The sequence below is a fragment of the Tupaia chinensis genome, unplaced genomic scaffold, assembly GCF_000334495.1.
Source record: "Tupaia chinensis unplaced genomic scaffold, TupChi_1.0 Scaffold000484_1, whole genome shotgun sequence".
Lineage (NCBI taxonomy): Eukaryota > Metazoa > Chordata > Mammalia > Scandentia > Tupaiidae > Tupaia > Tupaia belangeri.
Genome location: NW_006159996.1, coordinates 1,647,177 through 1,659,213, shown reverse-complemented (window position 1 = coordinate 1,659,213; position 12,037 = coordinate 1,647,177). Strand labels below are relative to the sequence as shown.

The following is a 12,037-nucleotide window of genomic DNA, read 5'->3' as shown; positions in this document are numbered from 1 at the left end:
CATGGTAGGCCACAAAATTAGCCTCACAAATGTCTAAATGCAATGAAGTTAGAAATCAGTTACAAAATATAATTAATTATAGTTACATCACTGGACTCCCATGTAGTTGGCCACAGTATAAGTTCCGGACCAGGTGACTTAAAACTCATGCCGGGCACGTGTGTGTGCGTGCCCAGAATCCTAAGAGAAGACTGCAGGAGAAGGGATTACAGCATGGCCATCCCCCCTGGTGATTTCTCACTTTCTGTCTCTCTGGTGAGTGCACATGTCCTATAGCAAAAACCTTTCTTTAAAAAAAAAAAAAATTGCTTTTGGTCCAGCCATAGCATTGTGGTTAAGATGGCTGGATTCCACACAGCTGAGAACGCTGTTCAAGTCCTAGACCTGATGGCTTGAAAAACACACCACATGCATATGTGTGCATGGCCAAATTCCCAAAAGGAGAATAGAGAAGGGATTACAGCATGGCCACGCCCTCTAAGGGCTGATTTCTCACTTTCCCTCTGTCTCTATATCTCTGGTAAGCTCACATGTCCTCTTGTAAAATAAAAATTTAACTAATAATTTAAAAAAAGAGAACTTGAAATTAAAGAATTTGAATCCACTTAAACTTTCCACAAAGCAAACACCAATCCTCATTGGCTTTGCAAGTGAATTCTTTGAGTAAATAGGAAAATGGATAATTGTGATAGTCATACAATGGAGGGCTACATTGCAATGAAGACAAACTACAACAACATGCATCAACAGGATTGAGTCTCAAAACACTGTTGAGTGGGGGACCAGCAGTTAGCATAATGGCTGTATCACTGGACTCCCATGTAGTCGACTGCAGTTTGAGTCCCAGACCCAGTGGATTAAACTCAGGCCAGATGCATGTCCGTGGGTGCCCAAGATCCTGAGAGGAGAAAGGAGGAGAAAGGATTGTGGCATGGCCATCCACCCAGGTGTGAGTGGGGGTGATTTCTCACTTTCTGTCTCTCTGTCTCTCTCTGTCTTTCTGGTGAGCACACATACCCTATAGCAAAAAGAAAAAAAGACTCTCAAAAAAAAAAAAAAGAAACCACTGTTGAGTGGGAAAAGCAAGAAAAACCTCATACACTATGATTCCTTTTATATGACATTCAAAATAGGCAAAAATAAATTATTACGATATCTGCATTAAAATCATAAAGAAAGGTGTTTACCTGGAAGGGGCATGTGATCTGGGAAGGACATATAAAGGAATTTATCTTTTGCTTTACTTTTTTCCTTTTTTTTGGCCAGAGAGACGAGGGAAAGAAAGCATCCCCCAGTGGGGTACAGTCACACCACAATCCCTTCTCCATCTCTAAATCTTTTCAGGATTTGGGGCATACATGCACATGAGTTCAGCATGTTTTTCAGACTGCCAAGATTGGAATCCTAACCCTGGTCATCCATGTGGGATCCACTAGGCCACAAGGCCAACCCAACATCTTTTTTAAGTTTATTTATTAACCACTAGGCTACAGGGCCAGACCAACTTTCTTTCTTTCTTTCTTTTTTTTCCTTTTTTAGTTAATTTATTTAATTTCTTTCACAAGTGGGGACACACTCTTGACAAGGTGAATTATCATACCTCAACCCCCACTGGCCTTCTAGCCAGCCAAGATCACCAGATTCTGAACCCATTTTCCATGTGGCATCAGCATTAAAGAGCAGCACACTACTGCCTGTGCCACCATGGATGGGCCAGAAGACATTTTATATAGTACTCTTGTATATATGGCATTTTTTAAATTTATTTATAAGAGTGTTCATTTTTTTGCAGATGACAAAAAAAGCAAGGTGAAAATATATACTCATATACTGACATGGGAGACTGTCCAATGTATAATAAATGACAAACACATTACAGAACTCTATAGTTAATCCTATTTTAATAAAAATATGAATGTGTCCATTGAAATAAATCTGAATAATATACTGTACACTATATTTCTGAGATGGTTTCCATTTCAAAATTATTTTTTTCCATGGTGTTTCAATATTTACTAGTAATCTCCTTTGCTTTTATGGTAAAATAAAAAACAATAATAAAGATTTTTTTGTATGTATAAAAGCTATTTCAAATAGAAGAGTATTTATTGTGGAGAAGGACATTTTTCTCTCCTCCACAAGTAGAAAAGAGTTCCCTGACAGTTCCTAGAGTCTATAAAAGAGAATTTGTGAGGACAGAACATTAAAAATGGAAAGAGATTCTGAGCATAGCCCCCTATAATGGGTAGAGAGTGAATGAGGAAGGCTCACTAGCCTTTCCTAGGCACACAACAAACCTCCTTGCTCCCTGCCACTCTGGTCACAGCTCAGGAGGTAAGCTCTTGGCCAGCTGCCCTTCAGTTCTGCCCCATTGTTCCAGGTCCCCAGCTGACTGAGCATGTGGAAGTTAAGCCAAAGGGCAAAGCTGTCCTGACTTCTTTAGTACACACCTGTGAACTGAGAGACAACATGGTGAGGCCTGTGCTTAGGGACACAATAAGACAAAGAACAGAGCCAATGGAATAACCACTAATAAGGAAAGCCTAGGAGATCTTGTTCTGAGCCAGCCAATAAACTTTTTCCCGCTAGCACCCCAAATTTTCCACTGCAAGCAATTGGGGGGGGGGCTCTTGGAATTGGAGAGGCATGCAAAGGAGGGTGTTCTGTGGCCCAAAAGAGAGATCAGCTTATCAAGGCAAACAATTCCAGGCTTTGGTACATGCTGTGGGCTCTGTCTAGGATACTTCCCCTCCACCTTGTCTTGGCTATCTTCTGTTCATTCTTTGGATTTCAGATTATGGACCACTTCCTCTTAAAAACCTCCCCAACTCCTACCATCCCACCTTTACTACTCTCCAAGAAGGGGTTAGAGGCCTCAGTCCTCTGATGACCTGTGCTTCCCTTGCCCAGCATTCTCCTACTTTTAACAGCTGCCTGTTTATTTGACTCTTCCATTGGGATTAAGGTGTCCTGAGGGCAGGGACTAGGAGTTTTACCACTGTATCTTTAGTATCTAGATAGTCCATTAGATACATGTTTGACATATTTCAGAAAATGTTTGATATATGGGTGAATACAATGAATGGCAGAGAGGGCACGTGATATAGAATGTCTCGGCTCATTTGGAGTGTGGTTCTCAGTAGCCTAGGGAAGGAGCCTACAGGGCAAGGGAAAGATACACTGGGCTTTATGCTCCCTTCCTGTCTTCCACCTTTCTATTGCTTTGTCATTGCATCCCTTCCCCAAAACACATCACCTTTGGTGTGATTTTGAGCTCCCCCTACTGGACAGACCCTGGAACTGCAGGGAACAAAGCCCAAATACCTCTTTCTGTCTTCCCCCTAGAGAGATGTTTCTACCCAGCCCACACCCTACACCCCTACATGCACACGCTCTAGGGTTCATGAGGGACTGGGGTAGGTAGAGAAAACAGGGCTGGTCAGCATACTAGAGGTTTCCAAAGTCAGAGAGATTGTGTCTCCATCCTTAAAGCCAGGAGCATTTTCTTCAAATCCTCACCTCATGCTCCATTTCCTGGGGTCTCCGCTCCTAGGCTCCTACTCCAGCTAATTCACAGAGATGTTGATTTCTGGAGCCTTTGGCTGATACATCAGCTCTGACTGGAAGAGAGATTCCAAGATGGGTTGGGAATAGACAAAGGAGGAGAGATAAGCATAGAGGAAGGGGCCCCAATATATAAACCCGTAGTAAGACAAACCATAGGACTGGGTTGAGAAAGACAGAAGACAGCCCACTAGAGCTCTGACCCTCACCCTTCCCACCCCTATGGGCTCATAAACCAGGGCCCTTGCAGTATAAAGAAAGACTTCCCTCACTCCTTCAGTCTGCTTATGCCAATACAGAGTTAAGGGAAACCACTGGGTCGACCAGCTCTTCAGGCTTAATGGAGACATTAGGTTTTAGTATCAGCTCCTGGACAAGACTGCTCTCCCAACCCCTGCCCCATTGCACTGAGAGAACCCAGCTTGGAGCTCACATCTTCACTGTCACTTCCACTGAATGAGTGCTCTGGTTCCAGCCCTTTATCAAGGATGCTCCTCTCTTCCTCTGGCATCAGCTCATCAAGCCAAAGGAGTTCCTGTGATGAGAAGACCCACTCCAGTGCCTTTCGGACTCCTACGAGGCCCAGTAACTGCAGGAATAGAAACAGTCAAGAGTTGTCAGCTGCAGTGGCAGAACCATTAACAATAGTAGCATTTACTGAACACTTCCTGTGTGCTCGATATTGTGTATTGTTTCAGTGAATGCCAGTGCATTCCTATGAGGTAGAAACAATAATTATTTCCATTGTACAAAGAAGGAAACTGAGGCCCTGAGAGATTAATAACTTCCCAGAGATCTCTCAGTTGGAATGTGGTAACCAGATTAGTCCTGCCACAAAGCCCATGGCTCTTAACTTCCTCAGTAAGTTAAGGACACAGAAGCCACCTGTGTTATCACCTCACAGCCTAACAATACTATCAGTATAGCCTCTCCCAGGACCTCAGTTTTCATCTAAGTTTTATGTTCCTACCTGTGGTTATTAGCCCACAAAGATGTTGGGAACGGAGGTGAATCAGGCATTCCAGGGCTAGCCCATCTATAGGTATCCCTCCACCATCTTCCTTTGGCTTAGGATTCCCAACAAGGCAGGGCAAGGGCAAATAAGAGAGGGGAGATTCTTCCTCTTGTGAAGAGCTTAGCCACTCTCCCAGGCTCAGAATCCCAAAGCACTCCCCTCCACATCCCCCAAACACTGCCCAACCCTGCCCCAAGTCACCATGAGGGGGAAGATGATAGCTGCAGGGGTAGACTTGATTATCCAAAGCAGACCCAGGCAGGCGAGCTGGATGGCTGTGAAGAGGTGGACCCTGCTCAGAGGCACATGCCGCAAAAGCAGCAGGTCTGGCTGGTGTTTTGTTGGCATCAATAGTAGCTGCACTCTCTTTATAAACTGGGGGAGGAAGAGGAAGAGGCAGGGCACTCAAGTCCCTGTAGAGTGTCACTGTTAGCTATCCCAGCCCAGCGGGGGCGGGGAGGCGCAGAAGGCTCCTACAGCCTCTCCCCATCCAGAGCACGGCAGCACAATTCCTGTGCCCAGGAAGAGAGGATAAGAGGGCGATTGACGTGTAGGTAGGAGGTACCAGCAGCAAAGAAAAGAGGGGTTGCTGGGTGATTGTAATGGGCTCACCTGGATACTGCTAAGTGCTGCCACCCCCATGTACAGGAAGATGCCATAGAGCACAGGCATCGGGATGAACTGGTAGAAAGAAGCGGAGAGCTAGCAAAGGAGTTTACCTCTGCCAGCCACCCAGATGTCTCACCTTAGTCTCAGACCCCAGCCTCTAGAATGTAACATCCAAACCTGCCCAGGCCTTTAGTTTCCTTTTATTCTTTGTATGCCTGATCTCATTAAATCTTCACACCAACCAGATGAGATAATGCCATTATTGCCTCCATATTACAGATAGGGGAATTGAATTTCGGAGAAACTAAGTTTCTTGCCCATTTCCTGGCCTGACACTCCAATTCAGTCTATCACTGTCTCCTCTGTTCTTTATGTTCTGATTACCCAGGTCTCCTTTCCTTCCCTCAACATGGCCAACTTTGTTCCTACCCCTTGCAAAGGCTTTTGCTTTGCTATTCTCTCCACCTAAAATGCTTTTCCACTACTTAGTTTCTTTCTCTTTTTTTTTGGAGAGATTTTTTGCTACAGGGCGCATACACTTGCCAGAAAGACAGAGAGAGACAGTGAGACAGAAAGCAAGAAATCACCCCCCAGGGTTGATGGCCATGCAGCAATCCCTTCTCCTCCATTCTCCTCTCGGGTGGGATCTTGGGCATGCATGCTCACGCGCCCGGCGTGAGTTTAAGCCCCCCGAGTCCGGGCCTCGAACTCCAGTCAACTACATGGGAGTCCAGTGGCATAGCCATTATGCTAACTGCTGGTCCCTTGGAGAGGATTTTTTGCTATAGAGCACGTGCACTTGCCAGAAAGACAGAGAGAGACAGAGAAAAGAAAGCCAGAAATCATCCCCCAGGGGGGAAGGCCATGCTGCAATCCTTTCTCCTTCATTCTCCTCTCAGGATCTTGGGCATGCACACACTTGTGCCTGGCGTGAGTTTAAGCCACTGGGTCTGGGACTCGAACCGTGGTCTACTACATGGGAGTCCAGCAACATAGCCATTACACCAACTGCTGGTCCCCCCCTACTTTCATGTGGCCAATTCATTATCACTACCAATGCTTCATCTCATGACACCCCAGAAAGGCCTTCACTGACTACCCAATCTAATGCAGCCCCTGCTGCTCTTTATCACCATATCTTGTTTAATTTTTTATAGATAGTATCACTATTTGAAGTTATCCTTTCTTATTTTAATTTTTAAAAACCCTCTCCTGGGTCCAGCAGGTGCCGTGGTGGTTAAGGCACTGGACACTCCCACATGGCTGACCATGATTCAAGTCCTGGACCTGGTGGCTTGCTTTCTTACTTTCTCTCTGTTTCTCTGTGTCTCTCTGGTAAAATTAAAATAAATGAATGAATAAATACAATTATAAATAAAAAACCTCTCCTCTCACTGCGGGGATGGAGACATGATCTCTTTTGATCACCACTAAATTCCCAGTACCTGAAGCAGTGCTTCGCATGTGGCTTCTGCTCAGTAAGTAGATGCTGGATGACAGTCACCTAGTTAGTGAGTGGCCAATCCAGTCCATCTGGCTCTTTCTACTACTGCACTCTCACCCAGCCTCTATGACCTTTCCCTCCCCTAACCTCTTGTCATCCTGCCAGTGACTCGCATCTGACACTCTCCACACCCTCCTTGACTGCATTGCTGTCTAAGCTTGCCAAACCCTTCTGCTATTACTTGCTATTTAATTTTTGTTTGTGTGTGTGTGTGTGTGTGTGTGTGTGTGTGTGTGTGTGTGTGTTGCTGATAGGGGCTTGGTGCCATATTACTCTGTATTACTCCCCTGTATCCACTTTTCTCAGGTGCCTAGCGATGTCCTGCATATAGCAGATGTCCTATAAATCTGTGATGATGGAGAAGGAAAGGTTTTTTAACTCCCAAGTTTTTCTGGGATGCGATGATCATACTCTTAGTCTCAGAATTGTTTATAAACTGGAGCAAAGGTAGTGCTTGGACCCAAGTGGATGGCAGTGGCAGGCTGACACCTTGCTCCACTGAGTAGAAAACCTCCTGGATAGGAACTTGGGTTCTCACATCGGAGAAACTGGCTCTGTCGGTGGGCTCTTGCAAGTTACTTTATCTCTTTAGCCTTCGGGTTCCTCATTTGTAAAGTACATATTCCTCTCAAGGTTAATGTGAGGAGAAAACACAGTGTATGGAATACAGTGTTCATCCACTTTCAGTTCTGGCTATACTTACTGTTATTACTGCACTGCCCCTTACCCCAGCTGTCTGACAATGGTACCTTGAGAACAGGTGCCAGAAAGATGGAGACTCCAGTAAGGATGAACACCATCAGCCCCGTCAGCCTCTGCTCTCTGTGGGAAGAGGGAGGAGTTAGCTGGAGTCTAAGAGGGCCCCGGGGTGCCCGGGCTGGAGGTCCTTGCCACACACCAGTACAAACTCTGGCAGCAGGTGGGAACTAGAGGGATCCCCAATATGGCAGAGATGGGCCTTTATGTGGTGTAAAAAATTGGTGCAGGAGATGGGGAAGAGTGCTTTGGCATGAGAGTGCCAAACCTCTCCTATAAGTTCAAGTTCGCAGTTGCATTTTGTTTTCATTTTATATTTCAATGGAAAATTAACACTTTTGACACTGCCATAAATCAATTTACAAAGTTGATTTCATGTACTTTAGACAGTTAGATTGTTTCCAACAGTCACAAAATTATTTTTGTAATGGATTCCTTTGTAACACCCATGATGTTTCTACATTGAAAGAGGGTGATTAAGTGGCACCTCACCCTCTGCTTCAGCCCTGGCTGCCTCCACCCTTGCATCTGTGATGTTCCTCCTGTGGTCCTTCCCACTCCCCATGGCTGAAGGAGGAGAGGGGAGGATCTGACTCATCCATCTCAGAGCTCAGAACCCACCCATTCACCCCACCACAGTGTCATGGGATACAAGCTTAGTATCTAAGCTGCTCAAATACCCCACCTTACTGTCCACCTCTCACTCCAACCTCCTGAACACTGGCCTCACCTGATACCCAGGAAACTGGGGGGCTCCCCAGGGGAACAGGCTCTGCTCTCTTTCCGAAGACTGTCCATGTGGGCCAGAGAGATGACAGTGGCTGAGACATACCAGGGCAGCCCAAGGACTGAAGTGAGCAGCATCAGCACAGCCACACAGAAGAGGTCCAGGTGGAAGCCAGCTCCTTTCTGCAGGTAGTGGCAGGGCAATGCGGATGAGCTAGACATGCCTGGGTCCTCCGTCCTTGACCCCACCCTTGGTCTACAGCCTTAGCCAAAAGGCCTTACCCGCAATTTGTATTCTGGACGGTTGAGGATGACTGCAGTGATCTGCTGGTCCATGAAGATAAGGATAGACAGCAGCAGGGCAGGCAGGGCAGCCACCACACTCAACCACCAGGGATTGGCTCCAAAAGGTGACACCAGCCAGCCACGCCCAGGAAGTGTGGGCTGAGGAAAGGCATTCCATGGACAGATCAGAGAGGGTCTCCCAAGAGGATCTAACCTGCACATCCCAGCCTTGGCATTCTTTTACAATCCACTCTGCCCCACAAGACACTGGATGCTATGGGACCATTATGTATTTGTGTGCACACAGTGGTTCAGAGTGTCCCAATGCTTTAAAAGAAGGCAGAGTAGGGGAATCAGCCTGGGAATTAGACTGCAGCCAAGGACTTTGGACTTTGGTTCTCAAGATCCTTCACTCCTGGAAGAGAAGGAGGTGGTGGATGAGGCCTGCCCACACTTCTGAGTATATAAAGCCCTGGGCACCTCCACCATCCAGGGTGGGGCAACTCAGGCTCAGACCTGCCTTGATCTTGGGCAGGGGTAGAGGCAGGGCTGGGTGTGTCTGCGTCTGCTCTGATTACAAGCATCTGTGAGGGGGAAGGGCCCCAATTGCTACCTGGGGTTCTGAACCCCTGAGATTGCACCAGTAGAGTCTCCCCTTTTCCCAATCTTGAGGGAAGCTGGATGAGAGGTCTTCAAATGCACAAGTGAAGTCTAGGAGCCAGTGCTAAGCCTTGTCCTGCACATTGTCATGCCTTAGAGAGGGGGCTCCAGCTTTATAAGATCAGAATAGGCCATGAAGGGTGCAAAGAAGAGAGAGGAGTGAGTGGGGTCATGCCAAGGGTAAGGAGAACTTATAACAATAGCTAACATTTACTGGGTACGTGCCAGGACTGGGTATGCACCAGGCACTGTGATAAATGCTTTACACTATGATCTGTAAACCCCAAAACAACCTGTGGGGGTGGAACTGTTGTTATTTACTATTTCCATTTTACAGGTAAAGAATATGCAGTTATAGGCTTAGAAAAGTACATTAACTTACCTAACAGCCAGGAAGGGGCAGAACTGGAACTCAGCCCAGGGCTGGCTGACCAGAACCTACCCCCTTAACCTCTACCCTGTAATAATAGCTTCTGTGTACTCTATGCTCATGTTCTGCTGCACTACCTCATTTAATCCTCATGACAACTCTGAGGCCATTATTATTGCTATTTCTGTTTTTATAAGGGAAGAAGGAAGCTTAGAGGAGTACAAGTGTGGGATTTATGCATCTTCTTCCTCCCTCCGTTCCCCTCTGCCATTCACCCACTCAAGGCTCCAACTCTCACCTTGAACTCTCTGGGTACCGTGAGCTTCGGCGTGGGTAGGCCCAGGTAGGCATCAAGAGCACAGCCCAGGAGGATGGCCAGGACTGAGGAGAAGTCACTGAGCACCTTGCGTACCTGGCCACACAGTGGACACTCAGTCAGATTCAGGCCTGCTAGCCCCCCTTCCACACCCTTTCCCATTAGCACACATGAGCCAAAGCCAAGACCTAGGCCTCTTTCTTTCACAAAAAGAAAGATGACACTCACCACAGAAGGGAAAAAGCGGCTAGTCCTTACATGCTTGAGGGCCATGGCAAAGAGGAAGGAGGTAAAGAAGAGGAGGAGGGAGAAGAAGGCAATGTCCGGGACCGTATGACAGCCAGGGCCACGAGGGTAGCCTCCCCGCTGGACGCACTCAGGTGGGGGCAGCAAGGATGCATTGACCAAGCCGAGGTCCTATATGGAGTGGTGGTAAGGAATAAGGTTACAGGCAGTAAACCTCCCACTCTCCTAAACCACCTCACAGGAAAGGGGACACACAGAGACACCAAGGGCACTGGATGGAAGGTCTCCAGCCACAGGAAATGGCTATACCTTGCTCATAGGGTGGGAAGAGCCAAGAACCACTGATTGCTTTGGCCTCCATCCTCTCCCAGGCCCTCCCAAGAACAGATCCTCACCATGCTGAAGATGTCATCTCTATCATTTTGCCTTGTCCTCGTCCATTGGGACTCATTTCCTAGGAAGCAGAAAAGAATTTGGGTATATGCCCCCTCCCCTGGAAACTTCTCCAGCCTAATCTGAAGGGCCCAGCTGAACCAGAGAGTTCTTAGTTCTGACTCAGCTGTCTGCTAACTCCATCCTTACCCGAGTGCGCCCTCCTCTGGACACTGCCTCCTGCCCTCATCTTCTCAAGTTCTCTATCCGTGTCCCTGGTATCAAGCTCGGGACAAGCTGGTCATAGCAGATCATGCAACCCCACCCCTCTGGGCTCAGGAAATGTTGACTGATTGAGCAGATGAGCACACAAATCTGTGTTTTCACCAGGGCCACAACAGACCTTGTTCATTCCTGGCACAGAGTCTGTCATATATTAAAGAGGACACTTCCCCACTCCTAGTGTGACCTGCCATGTAAAGGGGCATATGCAAGTGTAATACTCCACACGTCTCTCCACCTGGTCAGGTTCACCCAGGGGAAGAGCAGTGGTTTATTTGATTGATGAGTTTGGGAGATGAAGTTGGGCCTCTTCTTGGTACATGTATTAAGCTCTGCTCCTCTAGGGCAAGACAGTGTCTGTCCATTGCTGCCATGACTGGGTGGGTGAGACTATCTAGTTTTGGCTTCTTTGTTAGGAAGCCCATTCACCCACAGATAAAAGCCATGTTCTTTTATTAGTGTTGTCAGAAATAAAGATGATACTGGTCTTCTGTTGTCTTATTTCTCAGTGGATTCAAAATCTGAGTGGGTGGGGCCAGCAGGTGCTGGACTCCCACATGGCCAACTGCAGTTCAAGTCCTAGACCTGGCAGATTGCTTTTTCACTTTCTCTCTCTTGCTCTCTCTCTCTCTCTCAACGGTCAAATTAAAAGATAATAAATAAAATAAACAATTCCTTAAAAACAAAAAACAGTGGGGAAGAGTGTTGCTGGGTAAAAGTACTCAACATTTTGCTGAAGTTAACCAGGGGACAATAGGGCTACAACCCCTCTTCCTCCCACCTCACCTGGCCGAGGTTCCTATTTCCTTCACCCACCTCCTGGACCTGGGTATTGGCAGAGGCAGCCATAGGCAGGGGACCCATGCTTCTGGATAGGATAGTCATGAGTCAAATTCAGCATTTTGCCCACAGCATCATAGATGAAGATGAGGCTGATGAGGGCACAGAAACCTTCCTCAGTGAAGCGGGTGAAGTAGCGTACCAGCACGCTGGCTTCTGTGGCCACCAACACCAGGCAAAAGGTGGCCACCCAGATGCCCACCCACAGACGGAAGGGCAGGTAGTCCAGGCTGTTATCTCTGTGCAGGTTAGAGACAGGTAATGTAGGGTTTGCAGGACTGTCTGATCCCCACCTAACCCGTCTCAGGTGCCTCTGAGCCAGAGACTGCTCTCCCCCAACTCTCCTATTGATCCAGCTAGGACCAAGCTGAGAATGTGGCTACTAAGAGTCTGGTGAGGTAGGGGAGTTCTGCTACCTGCTGAAAGAGAAGAGCAGACGCTCGAAGACCAGCACTGGCCCAGTGCTGCTGAGGATGGTGAGTGGCTGGGCGG

General features: G+C 47.3%; 1 protein-coding gene across 1 annotated transcript in view; it reads right to left on the bottom strand.

Annotated features, from left to right (window-relative positions):
- Positions 1–1,924: 1,924 nt before the first annotated feature.
- Positions 1,925–12,037, bottom strand: part of SLC4A9 (solute carrier family 4 member 9) — a 14,267-nt gene continuing 4,154 nt past the window's right edge. The window contains exons 11-23 of the mRNA XM_006156206.3: positions 11,962–12,037; positions 11,522–11,784; positions 10,447–10,505; positions 10,034–10,222; positions 9,788–9,901; positions 8,457–8,618; positions 8,179–8,357; positions 7,442–7,514; positions 5,192–5,260; positions 4,781–4,954; positions 3,998–4,153; positions 3,520–3,620; positions 1,925–2,457 (exon numbers count right to left, since the gene is read on the bottom strand). Of these exons, the coding sequence (XP_006156268.1) occupies positions 3,567–3,620; positions 3,998–4,153; positions 4,781–4,954; positions 5,192–5,260; positions 7,442–7,514; positions 8,179–8,357; positions 8,457–8,618; positions 9,788–9,901; positions 10,034–10,222; positions 10,447–10,505; positions 11,522–11,784; positions 11,962–12,037 (1,568 nt within the window). The 3' untranslated portion in view covers positions 1,925–2,457; positions 3,520–3,566. The remainder of the gene's footprint in view (positions 2,458–3,519; positions 3,621–3,997; positions 4,154–4,780; positions 4,955–5,191; positions 5,261–7,441; positions 7,515–8,178; positions 8,358–8,456; positions 8,619–9,787; positions 9,902–10,033; positions 10,223–10,446; positions 10,506–11,521; positions 11,785–11,961) is intronic.